General features: G+C 42.0%; 1 protein-coding gene across 3 annotated transcripts in view; it reads left to right on the plus strand.

The window, feature by feature from the left end:
- sh3pxd2aa (SH3 and PX domains 2Aa) overlaps window positions 1-24,162 on the plus strand; it is a 139,340-nt gene that overhangs the window by 85,525 nt on the left and 29,653 nt on the right. For 2 of the 3 annotated variants that reach the window (XM_031284630.2, XM_031284631.2), the window contains exon 7: window positions 6,664-6,792. In XM_031284630.2, the coding sequence (XP_031140490.1) occupies window positions 6,664-6,792 (129 nt within the window). Of the gene's footprint in view, window positions 1-2,778; window positions 2,824-6,663; window positions 6,793-24,162 lie in introns of all 3 variants that reach the window. The other variant, XM_031284629.2, reaches the window with a different exon arrangement.

The following is a 24,162-nucleotide window of genomic DNA, read 5'->3' on the forward strand; positions in this document are numbered from 1 at the left end:
CATACTGTATATCTGGGGTCGATGGTGAGATGAAGGGTTGTATGGGGGGGAAGTGGGGTGGGAGTGAGTGATGTAGCACAACATAGAATAGAAAAAGCAGTGTAAACCCAAATCGTTGAGTTTAGTGCTATTCAGTGCAGCTACAGTAGGTGTCCACAATCTACAGTATTTCACAAATAAGCATTGTGAGCTGATTTAGTTATGGTGTGTTTAGCCTGCCTACCCCTAATGCATTGCCCTGGAGCATCCAGTTTGAAGTTTGGTTGAAAGAGAACCTCCCGTTTTGCTTGTTTTTACAGCAAAAGTCCATATACAGCTGCAGACATTTAAGCTTATGTTCCGATTTCTCTTTTGTTAAAATGCGTGCAGGGTGAAGATCATTACTGATTTCCATACATAAAACAAAGTTGATGCAAATATTTTCTTATAACAAGCTCTTGAAACAAGATTGGCTGCCTTCAAACAAGCGAGGTTCTTCATTATTTATGCAAAAGTTAAGCAAAGGATAATTTTAAGACCAAATACACGCATACAGTACATGATGATGGACATTTCTTGTAGTGTTGTAAAGGACCATTCTTGTTGTTATCAGTAGCCTCGCCCTGTTCCAGTTCCTTTTGATTGTTATGGCCTGTTTCTCGCTGTCTGCAGCCCTAATGACAGCCAGACACTACATTTTTCCTTATTATTTTGGTCCCAAATAAAGCTTCAAATCATGGCTTCCTTGAGATATACCAAAGTATATCACCCCAAGTGATATACCCAAGTCTTGGTCACCACTTCCTCGGCCCCTGTCTCCTCTGAGTAATGGCGTTTAATTTCCTGGTTGGGGGCTAAGATGTTTTTTTTAAGAAGGGGGGTTGGGGAGTCAGGAGTTACTTTACAAGTGGCTGACGCCCATCACAGACATTCCAGGAGGTCCAGATAGAGGGATGGAAGAATTGGAGAAAGATATGAAGAGATGGAGGAAAGGGGATCATGGGTGGAGTGAGGGATGGGTTTAAATTGAGGGTGTGTGTAATACAGTACCAAAACATTGGCCAGTTACTTGCCCTCAGATGCACTTTATTCTCTTCAGCATGAAGAAAACACTGAGCTTAAAAACACAGGCCACCACTTGTGTATCATGTGGATCATCCCCAGATGAGTAGGCCCAGCAGCGTTTCCCCTATAATTGTACAGGCCTGGCGGTCCGCAACGGGAACAGACAGAACAGAAAAAACATTTTTTAAAGCTTTAGTGCGTAACCTTTTTATATTAAGGAACGTCCGTTACATTCAAGTCATTGCCAAATGAGTTGCTACAAAGCTAATTAAGACTATCAGCTCCACACAACTCTCTCTGTATTTCTCAGTGTGGCTATGTTCAGAAACTAGTGTCGTCCGGCAACTTTCGTGCGCAGAAAATCAAGTGAAGATAATGACCTCTTCTGAAGAGTCCATCATGTTTTTTTAATCCTCCTTGTCCTCCTTGGCTACTAGCAACTGCGTGCTTAGAATTCCTCATGGGGAAGACAGAAACTACGCCAAATATACATTTTGTTTCCCCTAGATTCATTCTGCAGTGTAGTGCTGCCATGAGTCCATGAACAAGGAAACGCATCTGTAACAGCAGGACAGTCGAGTGTGTTATCTAAAATGCTAAAGTCAGTTAAAAAGGTGAAGTAAAGATAACATTGTCGGTAGCCTAACAGTTACAAACAGGCTCGGTTATGAACGACCCGCTAACGTGCTGACGGATTTGGTGGTTTTAGCTGAGCTGGACCAGAGAATATTAGGTTGAAACAGATCTGTGATGCTGTTTTGCCCCCATTGTTCTCCGTGATGTTTACTGGAAGTGATGTAATGTAGCGTTTTATGTGGAATGGGCACTGCACAGGACTCTGTTTACAAAAATAGCCTTTTAAATGCTATATTGCTTTAGGGCTGAACAATTAATCGCAATTTTATCGAAATCTCAATATGGAGTAGTGCAATATCCAAATCGCAGGGGGGCGGAATATTTGTTAAAGGCTAAATATGTGCCAAACCATTCTGAATGAAGTATTGTGGTGCTGCAGAGACGTGCCAGCCTACAAATCGTATCCTACAGACTAAAGAAAAAAATCTTTGTTTGGCACGGATCCATTTTCCTCATATCGTGCAGCCCTATATTGCTTGTAAGGAAATAACGGGAGTAACAGGCAAACCAGCTTTAAAAGTGACGTATTGTCTTTGTAACTAAGTGCTGTGCGGTTGATCCAATTCTTGCCAATGTAAAGAGGTTCATGTGGATTGAAACCTTGAAAGTGTTAAATCACATGTGTCAAACTCAAGGCCCGCTGGCCAAATCCGGCCCCTCGCAGACTTTGATCCGGCCTGCATATCAATTTACGTTCACAATAAATTTTGGCCCACCTAGTTTGCCACTTTTTCCGACGTTATTGGCGATTTTTCCGACGCTTTAGGTGTTTTTGACGCTTATTTCAATGTTTTTGCCAGACGCTTTCGGAGCTTTTCTGACATTATGGTGCTTTTTCTGATGTTTTTGTCACTTTTTCCCAGTTTGGCCCTTAGAGAAATTGAGTTTAACACCCTTGTGTTAAATTGATCCGCCAGGCTAAAGCAGTCAACATAGGGAAAACACTGCCCAGACTTTGGATCCAATTGATCTCTGCCTCTTCATCTTTTGTGTTCAGTAGATGTGATGAAGGTGTGCTTTACCATACTGTTGCTTCTGCATGCTGTCCAACTGAATAATCTCTCTCTGCTTCTCTCCTTCCTTCTCTTTCGTCTGCAGTATGGATGTACGGCTTTACAGACAGCCCGAGGAAAGAGGCCTCAGGTAGCCTTGTGTGTCTATGTCAACATGTTGAATATGCATGCACTACTGTGAGAGCGACATGCCAGCTGCATCTCTTTTTGGGCTTTGCAGTTTGTTTCAGTTCACACTTCAGCTTTCTCCCGACATCTGCTTTGCATGTGCTGTCATCAGCCTCTCCTTCCACCCGTCTGCTCAGATTCAGCCTCACTTTCATTGCAGTCTATCCATCCATCTCTGCAGACCTGGTTGGCCAACAGCAGCTGGGCACAGTGCCAGAGGACCAGAACATAGTTCTTAGGTTTGCATGTGGCAAAGCGCCCTAGACTGAAATGAGGTATCAAGTCTAGTTCTTTACATTTGTCTGCAATATGGCTGAAGATCACTGCCTGTGACCTCATTCAACTTTGGGTGTAAAGGAGTGATGAGTCGAGAGGGAAGAAGTGGAATCGTAATTGTCGCTATCGCAAATAAACATCCCACGAAAAAACTTTTTTACCCCCCTGCACATATAAACACGCATTTTGACACAAATGTATTTACAGATTTGCCCATCTGGTGAAGATTTACCGTGTTCTGTGAGACATTTAACTGTAATTGATGCATTGCTGAAAGACACATACATGTTGATTCCTTCCATTAGAGCTATCAGTGTGTCAGCACAAGTTAGGAACAACAGAGACAAATCCCCTTTGAAACGACTAAGTCAATCAAAAAAAATTTGCATATTTCAAGTGTATAGAACGAATCACCGTGACGTCGCACTACCACAAAAATCCCTTCCAGGTAGACAAATAGCAGTTGATTTGAAACTTGTTTGAAGATATTTAGTTAAACACGGAGGTCCAACCTATCTGACGTTTCTGCTGTGCTTATTTTCTGTTGTGTGTTGCTTTGCTAGCGTCTTTGATAATCCAAATCTAACGTTAGGAACAGCGACATCTCCCCACCGGTCGGACTGACTGCTAGTTTGGGTGGTGTCATTTTCTTTAGTCTGTGGCCCAACAGGTAAATTAGCTCTCCAACCTAATGTTAGTCAATGTGTTGTGCATTTTAGATAAATGAGATTGGAGTTTATCCTGGGGCACGTTCAATCCCAAAACGGTGTGCACCGTTTAGCTACGGTTTCCGGGTTGAACGACACGTTTTCTCGGAACGTTGCGCAACAAGCTTTAAAGGTATGTTTTCTCTCGTTTGGCGGCTGTGTCAGAGATGTCACCCAATCAGCAGCAATGTGTATGTAAACTCATGGTAATAAAAAGGCAGTCCGCTCGCGTACACAGCAGGGTGTTTAACGCACCATCGTTTCAGTTTAAATAAACGTTTTGATCCATTTTGTCGGGGCTGAACGTGCCCCAGTTGTTCTTCGTTCCTGTTTGCTCAGCTCTGTTTAATTGTATGTATGGGATGCAGGAGTTTTCTACCCGGAAGTTATTGTACACACACATTGTGATTGGGTCTAAAGAACTTGGAGAAATCTACTCCCTCATCTTGAGCAATGAAGGTTATGGGATATTGAAGGCAGAATGTAACAGGTCTTCATGATTCATGGTATTTCTCAACAAGGAATGGTTGCCATTACAACAGTATAAAGCGTTTAAATAGCTGGATCTGTGCTGCTTTATTACCTCAGGCTGACTTTGATTGCTCCCTCCACATAGGCTGCTTACGTTCTCCGCAATATGTTCCTTTTCTTTATTTGCCTCCTGGGAGAATGCACGAGAAACACTGAGATGAAGGCCCAGCCTCGCCCAGTGGGGAACTAAGGTTATGAGCATTCCCCGGTGTTTGCTGCCTGTTTATTTGACTAACATGTAGAGACGCTTAATTGTGTTTTAAGCACTGCGCAAAAGCTTTAAGCTTACTTTACTTCTTTCAAGGCTTAAATACGTGAGTGCACTGCAACCTGTTTCAATCTCATAAACACATTGCAAGGCCACTAAGAAGAAAGTATTTACGATTCACTCGTCTTGTGAACACCAGACCTCATCTTAGGTCATAGCAAGCGAGATCTTCTCTTCAATCTTGAAGGACAACTCGTACAATACAATTCATGTTCAAGGTCCAATCCCATTTACAAAATGACAAAGAGGCTGACAGCAGAGAGTTCACCGTCTCAGATGCAGTCCTAAGTGGGAAGATAGAGACTTGCTGACAAAGTATGCTACTTACCTTTCTTCTCAACAGCAGTAATTAGCCAGCGCTCGTGTTTTTGCTCCACCTGATTTCTGTATTGTGTCCTTGCTGGTGCTGACATGACTTTTGCCTTCATGTATGATGTATACTTTATTTTTATAACATTACCTGTAGGACTGCAACTAACGATTATTTTCATTGTTGATTAATCGATTAGTTAAAATGGCAAAAATGATGTGGATCAGTGTTTTCCCAAGATGACGTCCTCTTGACACTTTTTTCAATGTTTTTTGTTGCTTTTTTTGACATTTCGACAAGTTTTTTTTCAAATGTTCTGTATTTTACACATCATTTCAGTTTTTTTAATAACGGGGCAAAGACCGGGTAATGATCTGCCAGTACCTTTTCTGTTATTTTATGGATTTGTATGTGGATTGTACGTAGCGGGACACTTTGCCTCCGAACTACGAGGCAACGTCACATTCGTGTTGAAGTCCCTGTCACTGCTTACAATTCCGTCCAGCAAGTTATACGCTTTGGGTCATGCGAGTGAAACATGAGATGCTATCTATGTTACAGACGTTAAAACCAGAGTTACAAATATTACTGCAGTTCTATGAATTCTAGGTAATCGTCAAATGTTATATCTAGGCATTCAAACTCCTGAAAAGTTAGTTCGAGCTAAAAAGGCGGTGTGAATTTGCTTGTTGACAATATTATCCCTCACCTTAACCTACCTTAATCGTACTGCACCCGCCGTACACTAATGTTATAAGAATCCTTTATTTCAAATAAGATAATGGCATTCAAAGTTCATAATACAGCGTTTTGATTTTCCCAATATCAATTTTCTGTTTTAGGGAGTAGGAGACATTCATTTGATGATCTCTCTGTGACCAAACAAGCCAATAAAGCCTACAACTCAGGTTCAGATCAGATATTCACCACGTGAACTCAGTAAATGAAATCACTGCTGGCATTGAAAAGGTTAAACATCAGATAGAGAAAGAAAACAGAGTGGCCTAACCCCAACTGAAATGCTTTCTTCTTTTGTTTCACATAAACACGGACCCAGCCTCCTTCCCTGTTTCCCTCTCTCTCTCTTTCTCTCTAGTCCACTCATATGTTTCTATTTAAGGCCAGCAGTGCCGACTACCATGATTGGTGTGCCCCCCCCGCCCCCCCTCCTGACTCGCCGTCCAACGGCTGGCTCCCAAAGGCAGTGGAGGGGAGGCCTTTCCTCTCAACCGCACTGATGATTTTCCACAGGGAAACTTCACCATTCTTCCACTCATTCGCTCCCCAGTCTTCCCCTCCAACCGTTAGCAGCTCTTCTACGTCTCCCTTTTCTTTTTACTTCTCTGTCTTCTTCCTTTTTGGAATCTTAAAAGTTTTAAGTTCAGGCCATGGATCCACTTTAGGTGCGAGATGCAGCCCCTGCAAACACCTTCATCCCGTTCCCTCCTTTTGTTTTGATTCCCTTCCGATGCTCCTCTGTCCGTTGCTGTGGGCCGGGGGTCGACTCAGCTATATGGCCAGACGTTTGGGACTATGCAGCCAAGTCGTGAGCTTGCGTTCTGATTGGTCGGGGAGAAACAGCGGCAGGGAGCGGGGGTTGGCCGATGGCAGCGTACCGGGTGCACAGCGGCAGCAGTGTAGTTGGTCGCAGGGGGCGATTGCGGGGTGCCACGGCGGGCAGGTGGCTGACAGCCTGTTTCTTCCCCTCAGGGATTGACAGCTCGGAGCCCATGGTGCTGGAGCAGTACGTGGCTGTGGCCAACTACGAGAGGCAGGAGAACTCGGAGATCAGCCTCAAGGCCGGCGAGACGGTGGACGTGATTGAGAAGAGTGAAAGTGGTGAGTGGATTCTTGTTTTGTTTTTGTGCCAAGCATGTCTTTACTGAACTCTGACAGCCATCCACACACTTAGGTCCATAACAGAACAGTATTATTAACATATGTTGAGTGAAAAGTGAAAAATGATGTTAGAACTGCCTGACATTGTTTGTTTCTTCCTGTTTGTATCACCCCCTCTCTGAGTACACATTAGTAGCATAAACATATTCTTCACATGCACAGAGAGGCATGCTCACTCAGCACCTCTCTGTCTCCCTTCTCTTGATTTGACTCCCTCCTTCTCTTACCCCTTTGTCCGCAAGAGTCCCCCACTCCAGCCTCCCTCCTAATCCTCTGGTCTCCCTCAGTCTCTCCCCTCTTCTCCCAATCTCCTGATCATCAGCTGGGGCTTGGCACCACCTGGAGGTGCTGTTTGTCTGGCAGAAGTCAGCGTGTGGAGGAAAGGCAATGTTATGGCTTGCATTTTTGCAATGCAACAAGAATCTCAAGTAAATTCAGAAGTCATTTTTCAGCTTTCTAAAAATGAGAGTTGAGTTGTTTGATTGCTTGAACTGGGATAACGCAACATCCAATATGTATACAAAGAACTACAGCGACAATGTTTGACAAACAATGCCGATCAACTGAACACCGATAGTATTTGCATCACCAATAGAGCAGCACTTCACTTGTTAACCTCGCCTTCCCCCTGAAAAAATTCTGTTTAGCAATGGCAGAGCTGGATTTGATTTTCCACGCAAGCAGCCACTGACAGCCAGCAGCTTGCACAACTCAAGAGAACTCAGCAGAAAGCTTGGCACAAATACGCCGCGTCCCCATCTTTCTCTCCGCTCTTATCTATACACTTATTAAGTGTGTGAATTAATTTTCTTTAAGATATCTTGGCTTGCACATCTTTGAGTGATTATGTGCCTTACTGAGACAGTGTCGAAACAGCTTGTAATTTCGCCGCGTCTGTGTATGATTCACATGGCATTTGGTGCATTTCCTTTTTGTCCCCTGTCAGCACAAATGAGATACTTGTTGAATTAAGTTTTGACAGAGTAACGAAATTGCATGGGAAGTGATGTCTTTTGTCATGTGGCTTTTGGTGAAATTGTACGCGAGAAAGTGGATGCCTTCTCAAGATTGACTTCAAGGACATGTATGTCTTAATTTCCGGCTCTCTTTTCAGATTTGTTTGTGAGGTTTTGAAATGTCAAGGGTTCCTGTTAGCCCTTGACTCGAGGGGAAATTCATTTTTCTCATGCAACTTTGATTACCAGAAACTCTTTGGAGTGAGGTACATGCATCATTGAAGGTTTTGTTTAATGAATATTCATAATTGTGCCTTAGTCATTTTCTTCTTTGATCCCATTTCTCAATATCTGGCCTGACAGCATCTGCTCACCAGACCCATCTGAAAGCTCCATTTTGAATGTGAACATTTAACATTAATCATAGCACTTACAGCAATATGAGCAACTTCTGAACTTGGAGGAACTTTTGCCACGAGGGGATCATATGTGTGCTGTCGTCATTTACTGGGCCAAAAAAAGTGGAGCAGCAGCCATGATGATGATGATGATGACATCACTCGGAGGCCCATGCCAAGACAAACACATCTGAGAGTTCGTATAATATCCCACAAACCCCTTCCCGCTTCCAAGGCTTTACTGCAGCCTCCTGTTCTGCTCGTGCTGATTTACTTTGACGTTTTCAATGTAGAGACACTGACAGTTTGGCTGTTAATTAGAGCTTTTTTAATCTTCTCCAAGCAAGACTGAAATCCATATTTTACCTGCTTTTTTCTTCGAATGCAGATTTTTGAGCACAGATGGTATCACACATTAATCTGCTGTTCCTTGTTCCAACGCCTAATATTTCAACCAGTTTTTAAGTGTCTACAGGCTTGACCCGATATAATTGTGAGTTCAACTTCAGAGTCGGATGTTGTTTTTTTGCCCCTGTGAGAAGTTATTGACCCTGGAAATCTGGACCCAGCTGTTTCACTGTACAGTGTCAAGAAGACCCATTGTCAGTGAAAACTGGTTAAATTATGAGCTGTGTGTGAGGCGGGGGTTGAGGTGTAAGTGGATGAGTTTGCGTGGGTGGTTATGTCGTGTGTGTGTGTGCGTGCGTGCGTGCGCGCGTGTGTGTATTCTGTGTCTAAGTGTCCTTGCAGAAGTGTCTTTAGGAACTGCTATCTAGTAGAGTGAGATTTATGTAGCACCAAGGGGGTGGGGGTTGGACACCGGAATCGTCCCTGAGAGAGGAGTAGAGGCCACGTCTGGGCCACTGTCCTGGTTTTCTCCCTTCTGGTTCCTCCTCGGACATGGGAACCATGGAACGTCTGGAGAGAGGAATGTCCCAGCTGGAGAAAAATAATTCTGCATATGTGACCAGTTAAATAATATATGTGTAGGACTAAGGAAAGGCAAAAATGTCTTGGTGCAGAACAAACTTGTGATTGAATCAACTTGTAAACAAACCCTACCTGCATAAAATAATATTTGAAACCTGACCTGATCCAAAAGCGATCTAAGGGTAGTCAGGCCCTGTCCAAATAGATCCAATTTAACCCAAAAAGGCCAAGGACTAAGGAAAGGCAAAAATCCACAGATCTGTGTCAGATAGTACTTTAATTTTAAGATCCCTGTTGGAATGCAAGATGGGGCACATAGAACAAATCAATTGCTGGGACAATGTTAAGATGCAGGGTTCTAAAGGCATGTTTAATTGTCTTTTCTGTGATTGATAAGTAAGAAATGTGATTTACCTATCTAAATAGTCCCTTTATGGTCAATCGTATGCATAATGCAGTGCAGGCAATTGTTTGCAGCAACTAATTAGTCATACACCAATCATTTTACTGCATAAGTGAAAACTTGGACCTACTTGTGGCACTAGAAAAAAGATCAAAAGATCCATGAAGGCATTAAAATCCATCCTCTGGGCACCCTGGTTATCTGTTCCAAATTTCAAGGCAAACAATCCAGTAGTTAGCTAAAGCATTTCACTTAAAACCACAAACAGTAACCTTGTGGTGGCGCGAAAAGAAAAGTCACAAGATCACCAAAGTCATTAGGATTCATCCTCTGATGACCATGAATACCTATATCAAATTTCATGGCAATCCATCAAGTAGTTGTTACGATATTTCAGTCTGGACCAAAGTGGTGGACCAACTTGACAGTCATACCTAGAGACACTGTTCGTACACTATCCCTGCCAGGTAGAGGTCTTTGTGAGTCTACAGGTTGACCACATTTTGGTTAAATTAGATCTATTTGGACAGGGCCTCCTATCCCTTTTGGATTAGGTCTTTTTGTTTCAAATATTAATTTATGCAAGTCTGGTTTGTTTACAAGTTTGTTCTGGATTAAGACCTTCACTGTCAGGCTTTACTTACCTTACAAGGAAAGTAAGCATGGACACTAGTGGGTGTGCATGAAAAACCCGATTTGTTGGCATTTTAAGTGCCAAATGTGTGTACATTCAATGTTGAAGCTTTGGCATGTTGTAATAGCCTTTGGGTCTAAGACTGTGACCTTGTTATCGCAACGTTTCCACTGCCTTTGTTGCATGTAATCTCTCCCTTTCTCCATCCATTTTCTTTTAGCTCTCTATTGTCTACTATTTAATGAAGACACAACGCCCAAACAAATACCTGATGTTAATCATACACGTTTTCTCCCTCACTTTCTGATATCATCTCAGAGAATGAATTGTAAATTTAAGCGACTAGCCTTTCACTCCACAGTGACAGGGGGGGGGATACACTTTTTTTCCTTGTTTCATCAGCCAAGACTAATGGATCTGCCAGGAGGACCTAGACACTAAACTGCAAACAGGATCCTTTGAGTTAGTGTACCGGCCAAGCCACAACACCAGCCGGAGAAGCCATTTGCCCAAATGTCTTGGCCTTCCTTGCTGCCAAGTTTCAGGGGCATTTTGTCACAGTTGATTTAAATAGATTAAAAAAATAGATTGGTTTACCCCTCTCTGGACTTGACTCTACACCTCACATAGAGTACGACCTCCTGTTGTGTTACCAGATAATACTCATCCTTTATTTCGGAAAACAAAAAACAGTTATGTTTTTGTGGACTTCAGTGAGAAATTGCTATGGTCTACATGTAAACATAACAAGCATCTCTCAGTTATGTGGTGTTGCATGTCAGTAGGTAAAATGCTGTCTGAGGGAGACCAATGCCAGGGGTTTTGGCAACATTTTACCACCACGCCTTTCCCAGTGCCCAGGAGATTTGGTGAGGCTGGCAGTACTCAGTCCAACCTATAACACATTTCCAAAGGTTTGCCCTGTACTTGTTGCCCTTGTTCTAGCTTGAGACTGTTCCCTGTGCAGTTTAGTTTCATAAGGAGAAAGCTTTGAGCTAAAATGTAGTATCAGAACCTCCCATTGAATTAGGTAATTTGCACTACAAGCTCCAGTTGGCTTAGAGTAAGCCTTACCTTAAGGCTCTGAAATAATTACAGCGTTTGTAGTGCCTGGAAAATGTCAAGAAATCCCTCTCTATCGATGAGTTTAGTTATTCTATAATTACCAATATATTAGACTACCTACCCCTTAAGGCTCTACCCCATGTGTTAAGAAAATGTAGCCTGAAAGCTTACATAGAAACTTGGTTTTAAGGTTTGAGGCAAAGCTTGTTATTATTGTCCTGAACATGATCATTCACTAACAATGCCCATCATAAGTTAATATATTCAATTTACTATTATATAAAATAGAAAACAGCCAACATTAATCCATTAATCAACTAATTGTTTCAGAACTGCACCAAAAGCCCAATTGAGACTACGACAAAGTTACAATAAATGCATCCGGTAATATTGCCTAAAGATATGAATGACATATCTTTGGTTTATGGAACCATTGTAAAACTAAAAGGGCACTCAGAGAGCTCAGACCTCTGCCAAGGTCATGCCCTATCTCGCAAAAAAATGTTTTTGTGTATATGCCTGTGATTTGGATCCGCTCCAAAATATAATGGGTTCCTTCTTGGCCAATGCTACACCCTTCCACCAGGTTTCATGACAATCAGGCCGGTAGTTTTTACGTAATCCTGCTGACAGACAGACAAACAAAAACAAACCAACAAACAAACTGAACCGTAAACATTACCTCCTTGGCAGAGGTAATCAAGCTCAAAAACTCTAAACTGCGGAATTCATTTTATTAAAATATATAAGTGGACTGTCAAAAACCATAAAAATGACAACAGTGCCAAAATGTAAAAGGATGCATTGTTTCCATTTGAAAGCCTTCTCTGGAGGGAGCTTTAAAATGTTTTGCATTGAAGCTAGCTTGGCATATCCTTTGCCTTCCTTTGCCTTAGGCTGTCAAATGTAGCCTATGTATTTAATCAAGGTGTACTGAGGGCTAGCTTAAAGGATGTTCTGGATCAGAGAAGCCTGTTTTGGACAGAATTCAAATGGGAGGCTGGAGGCGAGCATTAGCATTGCCTCCAGGCTATAAACCAGACAGCCAGCATCAATCAGGGTGGTACGTCTTGAGCGCAGAGATGAGAGGCCTAGTATCATTCTCACACTTTTCTAGCTTAACCATGTTAGCTAGCTTCATCCTTGGACAGTAAAAAAGTTTTAAACTGCTTCAGTCACTTCATTCTTAGAGTTGAGCTCAAACAATCTGGGGATAGCAAAGGCTCAGAGGAGTCTACTTTAAGCTGACCAGGGAGCCACCTTCAGGGCTCAGGTTTAAAAACATGTTTTTAAAAAAATAAATAAATAAATAAATAAATAAATAAAAGCATGTTTCAATGATCACAGAGATGTGTACAGATGCTGGCTGCTGAATGCTCTGCATTTCTTCTTTAATAAGCATGATGCTAGTGTTAGCACAGAAGGGTTTGTGCGCGTATGTGTCACGGGAGGTTTTAGCTAGATGGTGGTAGCACATGCTAGCACACACACATATGGAGGATGAATGCAGAGGTTTAGCTTGACCCCAATGAACGTGATGTGTAGTCAACACTGGTTATTGAAAGCCCCACCACCGGCTATCCCCTTTCACTTGTACCAAGTCTGGCTCAGTAACAAGACGCCCGTGTTTTATTAAAAAACTTCAATCAGGTAACATGATCTTCAAACTGGGATGTAATGCTTCTATCTTACAGTGTCAATAAAGACCAGAACCTTGAAATCAGCACTGACTTTTTAGGAAGAAACAGCATGGAAGGGGTTGGGTTCCCCCTCATATATCCTATTTTTAACTTAAGACAAGCTTTGAAGTGTCATAAAATGGTATTCCACCAACAAAAATCCAATCTTCTGGATATAAAACACTCACCCTTTATGCTTGAGAGGTCGTTTGTAAAAAAGTTTTTTCTTCTTCATGGTGAAGGGCAGTTAAAGTGGATTCCAATAGTGACACTTATTCATAGCAGAAACTTGTTTTAGGCTATTCAAACTTCTCATATGCTAGAAAAATATATGTGGTGCTCAGTTTCTGGAAGTATATCCCCCATTGTAAGTTGACATTTAAAGGTTATGTTGATAACCTTAAGGTTTTTTCAACACGGGAGGAAACATGGGAGTCTCCTAGATAACTTACCCATACCATTTTTTTTTTTCAATCTGGACCCTATCTCTTATGTTTTTGTGACTGATAAGAACAACAATCTTTGAAATTGGTCCAGTATTAAGCGTGAACGCTGTAACCGGCAGCCACAGACTGGGCTGCAATGTTACCCTATATGGGGCAAATGTTCAGCGTCAGATTATTATTTTAAGTGTCTGACAACATTATGGAAAGGATCCCTTCAGAGAGAGACCTTTAAAATCTGTTTGAGACCTTTCTGTTTAACCAGAAACAGCTCTGAGGTCGATAGCACTAAACCCACCAGACTCCATTTAAAAAAAGCAATACTTTTAGCGTGTATAGAGCCAACATATTTTCACATGTAAATCGGTAAACTATGTGTTTATTTCAACCAAAACTAGAGTTGTGATGGTTGGAAAAGTGGAAGGACAACCCAAAACGGCTTTTCATAGTTTGTTTCTGTCGACTTTAAATAAAGTGTATTTTACGATGCTAAAATTACTGTTTATTTACATGGAGGGTTTAGCGAACACAATTTCGCGGATGTTTTAATGTTTAAAAAAAGGATCTTACTGTTTAACAGAAAGGTCCACCTCCTTAGAAATCCTTTTCATAATGTTGTCAGACACTTAGAATATTAATCTGAGCCTGTCAGTGGCAAAATGAGCAATTATGTCAACGTAAATACAAGCTACACAATTATTTGCCCTATTAACTTACATTGTAGCTTGTTTCGCCGCTGCCGACTGCAGCGATCTTGCGTAATATTGGACCAATGTCAAAGATTGTTGTTCCCATCAGTTACTTAGAGCAAAAACATAGGAAAGTAGGGTCCAAGTTGAAAAAAACGGTAGTTACCCTTTAAGTGTTCTCATTTTTAAATATTTCTGACAGTTACCATTTACTAATTTTGTTGGCCATCAATCAACTCAACAAAAAAGTGAAAGACACGTACACTGCCCTGGGATACCTAATCCATCTTCTCCCCCCTACTTATTAGAGCTGTCAGTCTTCCTCTATAATACCATTCAAATTCCATTTGTTATTTTTTTAAATATTCAAATAATATTCAAATATTTATTGCTCAAATGCAGCCTGTTATTAATATTTACTACACTACTCAGGCTTATGCATTGTCAATGGCACTATTAGCATGTGGTTGTTGTTACACGTTCTGCCACTCCCCCCTGTAATAACGTTACTCGGTACGTAACGTTAGCTCCGTGAGCTTAAGACCTCACAATGCCTTGTGTTTCTCACTCCCGCTAACTCATTGTTCATCAGACGTGACAAGACAAAAGCATTTCGTTTTCACATGCGGGAAGGCGGCAAGAAGTGGGAGATTAGCTAACGTTAGCCAACATATTTTAAAAAAAAATTGCATTTGAATAGTAATTCCAGCATTCGAATAGTACTGATTTTTTTACTATTCAAATTATTTTCGACTTTCGGAATTACTTCCAACAGCCCTATTACTTATAGACTTGTGTGGAGTATCAATGTAAGGGATTTCTTCTGACTCACCCATTTGCTTGGAAGTACCTCGCTGATGAGATATGTGATATTTAAAGGGAAGGAAAACCGATGGGCAAAGGCAACTTTATTGTAAAAAAAAACCTGTCAGCTGTTGTAATCGCAGGGGATTGTATCTGTTATTTAAAGGTCCCATGACATGGTGCTCTTTGGATGCTTTTATATAGGCCTTAGTGGTCCCCTAATACTGTATCTGAAGTCTCTTTTATATAGGCCTTAGTGGTCCCCTAATACTGTATCTGAAGTCTCTTTTATATAGACCTTAGTGGTCCCCTAATACTGTATCTGAAGTCTCTTTCCCGAAATTCAGCCTTGGTGCAGAATTACAGCCACTAGAGCCAGTCCCACAATGAGCTTTCCTTAGTATGTACATACTCAATACATACATTTCTGTCTGTATTGAGGAGAAGAGAGGGGGGGCAAGGTGGAGGGTGGGGGTGTGGCCTTGACCAACTGCCACTTTGCTCGTTTGAAAGCCATGATGTCTCTCTCTCATGGGCGGGCCAAATTCTCTGGGCGGGCAAAGCAGAGAAAGGGGAGGTAACCTTGCTCCTTATGATGTCATAAGGGGAAGATTCCAGATCGGCCCATCTGAGCTTTCATTTTCTCAAAGGCAGAGCAGGATACCCAGGGCTCGGTTTACACCTATCGGCATTTCTAGCCACTGGGGGACCATAGGCAGGCTGGGGGAACTCATATTAATGTTAAAAAACCTCATAAAGTGAAATTTTCATGGCATGGGACCTTGTAAGGATTCAGTCACTTCGCAACAATTTTCATCATTCTTAGTGTGTCCACTGCATGGGTCTAATGTTTTTTTTTTTTTAATGATAATGATGTATATCTTAGTCAGAAAAGCGTTTGTTGCCGTTTAATCCCATTAATGCAGCTGGGGTTGTCCATTTTAAAGATTATACTGTTGCTGATTTTAACAGCTGCTTTTAGACAGCAACATTGTTGTGCTGCTATTTTAGCCATATTCTTTGAATCTCCCATTCTGCTTACTCTGCAGAAAGATAAGACGGCAATTCAATACGTTGCCCATGAAAAGCATCTCTGCTTTCCAGTGCTCGCTGCTCACCAGGAGATCTGTTCCTAATTAGAAATTGAGGGGAGGACACAAGAATGACTTGTGGGTTCCCCCTGAACGTCTCATTTCTAACAGACTGTCAAGGCTATCTGATGACCCTCTTAATGATCCTTAAATGAGAAACCTAAAGGAAAGTGTGCAGTGTTGTTTTTGAACGGGGAATTAGTGCGGGATACTACGGCTTTGAAGCCCCAGCCAAACATCTGCTGGATCTCCCTCTTTTGTCTTCTTTCTTTCTAACTTTCCCCATACCACTCTTTTAATCTCCGTCTCCCCCTCACTATGTTGCTCTCTTCTTGACTTCTTTCCTTTTTTTCGACCTTACTTTTCGGATCCTGCATCACCTAATGCATCTCCCATTGCTCTGAACCTCTCCCACGGTGACCAGACCTGTGACGGTCAATGATAATCTTGCTCTGCTGAGTTGCTGCTACCGCTGTATTCACCCTGACCTCCATCTTGCCTCCGCAGGAGAAAGCAGCCAATTATAGCCTGCCAAGACGTGGCAAGACATGGTGTAGCTAGAAACTCCAATTAGAGCTCAACGCTGTAAGAAATGCCAATTACAGCCTCTCTACTGTCTTCCATATTCATATTCTCTGTGTGTGTGTGTGTGTGTGTGTGTGTGCGTGTGTGTGTGTGCGTGTGTGTGTGCGTGTGTGTGTACATGTGGGAGACAGCAGGTGTTGCCGCATAACCTTTCTGAATATTAGTCATTAGTTGTTGAGTGCCTCATAAATCCTCCAGAACAGTTGGGTCTGTGATGTCAGACAAACTAGCAAGAGCATGTAAATCAATTTAGAAAAAAAACATCAACACGGTTGTTGGATCTGTGCTTTAGGTAAAGAAATAGGCCGGGTTTCACTTCACCAAGCACCTCGACAATTAAAAAAAAAAAAAAAAAGACCTGACACCTAACAGGAAATAAGCACTCATGTTCTCATCCAACCAGCCAATACCACGCTTTATAGCTCAGGTTCAAGTCCAGAGGACTCATAGGACTCTTGGATTGCTTTGCTCATCAGTGTGACTCACTCAAACACACGCACACGCACACGCACCCACACACACACACACACACACACACACACACACACACACACAGTGTGATTTCAACCTGTTAAAACAACAGTCCACCCCTGCGTTCTGCTGTACAGATGGCTCTACAGTATGCACTTCATTACCTGAACACCTTTTTTATTCGTCCTGTTCTTCATTTTCACAGCTTCCACTGCTGCTGAACCCACCCACCCCACCAAATGGCTTCAGCCAGCGTGATTTGTGTTTTTACACACAGGCCATGTACATGTACATGCACTTATTTATGTCTCAGAGGAAAGGTGATATGTTTTCTCTCATTTAAGTAGGGTCTTTGATCACAACTTCAACCCCTTCTAAGGTGCACTTTGGCTTTATTTGAAGCCACACTGAACTCCATATTAGGCAAGAATATCATAACACATTTGTTTTTCATCCATTTGTTGGAAGTTAACATTTGAAGTCTTAATCTCCCAGACCTTTTTACAGTACAAACTGTAGTTTCACCATGTGCAGAACGGACAACATATGAGTGATTTTGTTTTTCTTCAAGCAAGGACCGAAATCAACCATGTAAATGTTGTCCTCAGGCTGAAAGGCAGTATTTAAGGATATTAATAATATTAATATTGACAATGTGGCACAATTGGCAATGTGACTGTCCGATCAAGAGATAAACTCTGTACAAAGTAGTCATTTCTTCCTGAGGGTGGTGCTAGAGGAAAACTCACAGCCGGTCCAAAATGGAAAGGGTGCAGTGTTTCCTCTCCACAACGGTAACATTTCTGCCGCCACGGTATCAGAAATAGGGCAGACGCACAACAGGGTTTCCGCTATGTACACCGCGCACCAAAAGTCATAAAGTCGTAATTACACGACTCTGCAGAGCCGTGTGCTCTACTGAACTCAAGCGAACTGTCATCCGCTCTCTCTCCCCTTTAGGGTGAGCAACTGGAACAGTGACAGGACATTATCACTCGCAAAGTCATGGCAACCAAAGAAACAACAGGGCGAGTACTACTTGTCACTCAATCTTAGGCAAAGTGACAAACAGCGACGAAAGCCGCGACATGAAATCCGCACTCACGCGGGTCCCGTGAAATATGACAGCTACAGTTTATTGGAAAATAGCATTGTGGACACTGAAGTTGATGACTTTGCTCTTTATCAGACTCCAGATGAGACAAGACGCTAACGTTAGCGAACGCTGCGGTGACAGTCCCTCTGCCTTTGACTCCCCACTGCAGGAGACACTATATTCCTCCGACATGCTCTATTAACGTTACTGTTTTAAAACCGTTTTCCAGGTTAGTGGGGGTGCATACCGCTCTAAACCAACATGAAAAACGTAGCTAGTAATGTTCACTCAGCGTTTTGTATAGTTAACTGTGTGTAAAATGAGAGGTGATGTTAAATCACCCTACGGTACCGTCTACCGTATGGTACCGATAGTTTCAAGGTAACGGTCGGCAGCTAACATAGCAGATAAGCCCGTACTTTTTGATGTTCAACACCCGTTTGTGTTAAAAACCCACAAAAGGTTGCGTTGGTTTGGGTGTGTTGCTTTATCTAACAGTAAGATGATGAAATATGATCCAGGAAGGCAGATTTTAGCAGTAGATCAACGAGTCTGAAGGGTTATCATTTATCAGATGCCAAAACACTGCACAGCAGTTAAAATGGAATGAGGATTAACTTGACAGGGTAAACAGTAGATTTATCCCTTTCACGTTACAAACTAATCTGCTAATATTTTGCAATTGCATGCACTTGACTGGCTAGCTCAGTGGGTTGCCGGATAATGTTGCACTGCGTTGCAGCAAAAGTTGAGCCAGGGTCAAAGTTTTAGTCGACCAGTCCTGTGATTGTTTTGCCAGAGTCTTCTGTGTTGGCACCCCAATTCAATGCAGTGGTCTTATTGAAAAGAACGATGCTGAGTATTTTCACTAACCCGGATTCCCCACTGCGTTCTGGTTTTGTTCTGTCCTCCGCCACGCATCATACCACACCAGGAGTGTGTCAGAAGCGGAGCCTCTTGCTGCCCGACTCGCAGATGTTATTATCTCTACAAGTACTTGAAAGACCAATCACGTGTTTATTAAGCTAGTGTCTACCTTCCACTCCAAGCACCCCTGCAAGTAAACTCCAGTAAACTCCATGCCTTCTCTTTTCTGGCATTGTCCTTATAAAAGGGATCTGTAGTGTCGTATTATGTTTTTCCACCTTCAAGATGAATCTCTCGCCATCCATTGTGTTGTAAAGGAGACATATACGATATTGGGGGTTGTCTTTTGATAAATTGAGTGGATGCTCTCGCTGTTTCACTTCCTGTCCGGCTTTCTGAACGCAGTGCAGACGCGCCCGGTGGAAAATAGGGGTAATAGAGCTCAACAGTGTGGTTCCAGAAGTAAAAATCCCATTCATTTTCTCCAAAAGGTTTTTATTTATTAGCCATAATGTCTAAACCATCCAAAGTAGACTTACCACGAGCTACAAGATAGTAAAACAAAGGTTTATGCTCCTGTAGAATCCACAAGTACGTATGAAATCAACCCCCAAAAATTTTTAATTCCCAATTTCATTTTGAAGTAGTACACTTGAGCGTAACAGCAACGTCTCTGAATGATTTGTCTCAAAGCTGGTTGGCTTGGTTCCAGGCTTAAAACTCTTTATATAAGCATTTAATGAAACATCAATGGAGATATTGAATGAGGAAAATCACTTCGGAACCAGAGCCGTTCAAAAAGTGGGCGGTCACGGTTGAGCTCTGCATCGGTCTCAAGACTGCCTTACGGGCTCAGTGTGCTTCAAAGGAAGTACTCGTTGGATCATGAAGCGTACACTAGCCGTTAGGTATTGCCATTTACGGGACAAAAATGAACAAACAGTTACTGTCCATAGTCAATATCTTTGCAAGTGAGCATATACTGTACACCCTTACAGTATTTCACCCGCCACGCCCTCACTGAACTTCACCGGTCAGTTTATGCATTATTCCACGGATATGCTGAGCCAAGTTATGCTTTGCTTTAATTGACTCTGAGTAATTTTTCTCCATCTGGCTGCCAATCTTTGGCCCAGATCTCCTCCTACGGGACAGATTTTCTGTGAAAACTGTAATCTGACTACAGACTTCCCACACATGAGGGTCAGCCCACTTCTCTCAGGTTTGCCATGCTGCCAACTGGCTTTTGCAGTGAGGGAGCTTATCTGTCTTTCTCTTTCAGTCTCTTATACCCACATCTGCTTCTCCATTTTGTTTTTCTTACCCTTTGTCTCCAGTTTGTTCTACCCTCTGTGAGAGAAGAGTGTATGTGTATATCCGAGGGGGTCCAGCACTGTTTCTGCTCCTCATTTATCTGCTTTTACTGTGCCCACTTTCTCCAGAGCTGGATTTATAGGGGGACTGGGCCCTGTCAAAACCATCCCTTGCACTACCATGTGTGCACACGATGGAGTCTGAAGCTTGGCGTGTGTGAGTAAGATAGAGACTGCTTGACTGTGTCTGGCGTTTGGGGTGTTTAGTTTTGGTGTGCATATGTAAAAAAGACAGAAAGCCAAAAAATGTCTACTGGCCTGGTGATACACAACTGGTCATACCATCTCTCTACAACATATTTTTCCCCTGAAAACTTGTGATTGTATAGCAGAGCGTGACTTAATGGAATAGTTCGACATTTTTGGGAGATTTGCTTTTTTGCAAAAGGTAGATGACAAGAATGATAATTCTATCATTAATCATTAATTAAAACCTACTCTATATCCACAACGTTCCATTTCCGGGATTGCTCCGTTGCCGATGGAAATTCCGCCAGATTTCACTCATTTAGGCCGGATATCCGTTGCCTTGGGCTTCATTTTGTGCCGCCCAAGACGATTGTGATTGGTTTAAAGAAATGCCAATGAACAAGAGCATGTTTTTCTCCCATCCCAGAATTCTGTCTGGACTCGCCAGACCCTTCTTTGCAGCGCTGTGGAGAAAGGTCAGGCAATGCGAGAATAATTAACACCTAATATGTCGTTGTTTAATCGAAAAATTATACGTGATATAACCTAAAAATTGGGGAGCTTTAGAGGTGCTGGGATGGATTTTATTATATGTGGACAGAGCCAGGCTAACTGTTTTCAGCTTGTTTCTAAGCTAAGCTAAGCTAAGCTAACCGGCTGCTGGGTCCAGCTGCATATTAAGTGTACAGACATGAGAGTGGTATCAATCTTCTCATCTAACTCTTCAGCTAATAAGCGTGTTCATTAAAATAGTGCTGCATGTCACCAAATTCTTAAAAGTGAAATAACAAATCTGAAGTTTCCCCCCAAAACACCTTAATGTATAGTTTCATAATAACCCTAGACTCCTGCTGGCCAGTGTAGCTAGGTTCTAACTGAAGGTACAATTTGGGAACAATCTTTGATTCTGATGTCAGCTTTGTCAAGCAGTACAGCTAATGAGACTTTTGCTGTCTGTTTTTCTTCAATTAAGTACAATTTAAAAAAAACTGAATCAAGTTGTATTATTTAGTGGTCTGTAACAAAGCTGACACTGCCCCCACTCATTGGGGGCAGTGCTGCAGATGTGATTTTATCAAGCATGAATGGATGAAATAAAATCATTCTTTTTGGATTGTTGCAGAGTGGAGTATGATAATGCCGCCTCCAAATTATCAGAACTTTTACCTTCCGCCACTTAAGGATCCTTCTAAAAAAACAAATGCTCCTATCAGCGTATGTATTTCATCTTACTGAAGAAAAGGTAAGATCCACCACTGTTGATGGCAGTCACCTGAATCCTCTTATCAGCGCAGGAGATTTATGTTTTTCCACCGTGTGTCAGGTGGACTAAAGAGAGGAAGAACTCCTGCATGTGTCTCAGTGCAGAACGATTGCTCTCCTCCGTACAGGTGGCTCCAATTCTTCTTTAGCTTTTTAAGTAGTTGCAATAAGTCAGCCTATGAAAGCCCTAATGTGTTGCACATGGAGCAAGCTATTCTTACTGCTGGGCGGACCTTTCATACTGCAGCAGAACAGAAAATAAATGAGAATCTTCAGGAATCAAAAGACAAACTCTCCACTAGAGCTGTAACAATTCCGAAAGTTACTGTTCAATTAATTATCTCAGAAATAATTGCGATCAACAATATATCATTTTGTCTTTCAGTCAAATTAAAAAATATGTATTTATTACTTTTTCAAACTTTTCAAAGTTTTGAATGAATTCCAGGATACATCTTTGGTTTTATCACTGTCATGTGACCCAGATAATGTAGTAACCATGTACACATCCTATAAAGTAAACCACGCCTCGTTATTATCATAAAACATTTTTTCTAAGTGCATACCCCCTTGTCATTTTTGTTGCTATGAATGTGTTTAGGGTCAAGTGCCAACAACTCACACATGAAATATCAATGGAAAAAAAAAATAGTCCGACCAATAATCACTTATATAATTACAATTTGGCCTATCTAAACAAAATCAACAACTACCATCAACAGTCATACCCCTGAAGACCTTAGCTAATGTAAGCAATGCATTGTGGTTAACAAAGACACCATGACTATGTAAAATAATTGACAAATATGCAATAATTGTTACAGGCCTACTCTTCACTGAAGCACCCTAGGCTGCATGAACAGTTCACATATGAACACATACAAAATAAGATCATAATTAAATTAAAAATAATTACAATTTGTGTGCTCACAGCCCACTTCTCTAACCCTTACCCAGCAGAGGACCCCCCCAATAGGAAAGTCCTGACAGCCCCTCCTGAGTTTACAAGTCCTAACACTGTGGCAAACGCTATTCATTATAACACTGGGCTTCTTAAACCAGGAGCTACGGTGTAAGATTTAATTAGCATAGTATAACTGTCGTGATGTCAAATACAATTTCATATAAAGCCACTACCTCCACCAATCAAGGCCAAGCAGGGTCCTAAATTGATTCTGACGGCTCCAAAAATTAACGGCGCAGACCTCTCCTGACGCCAAAGTGCACTGTAACGTCTCTGCAGCAGCCAACAGGCGGGTACAGAGTGTCCACAGAAAGCTAGTGTGACTGTGAGGAAGTTCAGGCTGGAGGAGCTACACTGCTGCTACTGTGCAGAACCCCCCTGTGATTCTGTATGCGCTCAGGTTGAATTAACTCCTGTGTTGACTGCGAGACATGACCCGCTGTGGGGAAATCCAGGGGAGTCAATATTTCAGCATGGTTTTGTGTGTATGTGTGTTGGAAGAAGGTGATTTTATGCTGCACATAAGCTGTCAAAGTCCTGGTGTCTCAGGCCTCAGTGTTTATACGAGTATACGGAGAGATGAAGCCACATGCAGGGGGCTGGGCACGGCAGGCTCCTCTACTGTGGTCTGTTAAATGTCAACCCACTAATATTTTGATGCTAGTCATGTTAGTGAAGTTGTTGTTGTTATAGTTTGGCATAAACCATGCTCATCACTACTTCAGCTTTCTGTAGTGCTACTGTTTTAGCTGCGGTCCTAAATACATTGACATTACCTGTAGAGTTGGGAATCATTTTGATTCTGATTCTTTGAGATGTGGAGTTCAAACGAGTCACATGCTTATTTCACAGATAAGAGGAACATTTTATTTTGATGCAATGGTGATTTACAGTTTTACCGGGCTTTTTCAACGTAAAAACTGCCGCTTTACTGTGCTCCTGCAACACAACGAGCACCTGGAAGCACGTTGGCCACTATGGAAACAAAAAGTTGTGCGTGTTACATTTGGAACCAATGATCGGATTCGAAACCAAATTCTTTTTGGAATCGTGATTTTTTTTTTAAACGATTCCAAGTTGGAACCGGTTCTCGATGCCCAATCCTACCTGTAAACTAACTGTAGATTATCTGTAAAAAAAAAAAAAAAAAAGAGTCTAAAGCTCAGGAAACAAAGGTAGTCAGCGGATAAACACAAAATTTATCAGCAATCTTTTTTTTTTTTTTTTTAAGATTATTTCTGGGGCATTGTTAGGCCTTTATTTGGATAGGACAGCTTAGACTTGAAAGGGGGGAGAGAGAGGGGGAATGACCTGCAGCAAAGGGCCGCAGGTTGGAGTTGAACCTGCGGCCGCTGCGTCAAGGAGTAAACCTCTATATATGGGCGCCCGCTCAAACAGGTGAGCTAAACA

This window comes from Sander lucioperca, chromosome 4 (assembly GCF_008315115.2).
Source record: "Sander lucioperca isolate FBNREF2018 chromosome 4, SLUC_FBN_1.2, whole genome shotgun sequence".
NCBI classification, from domain to species: domain Eukaryota; kingdom Metazoa; phylum Chordata; class Actinopteri; order Perciformes; family Percidae; genus Sander; species Sander lucioperca.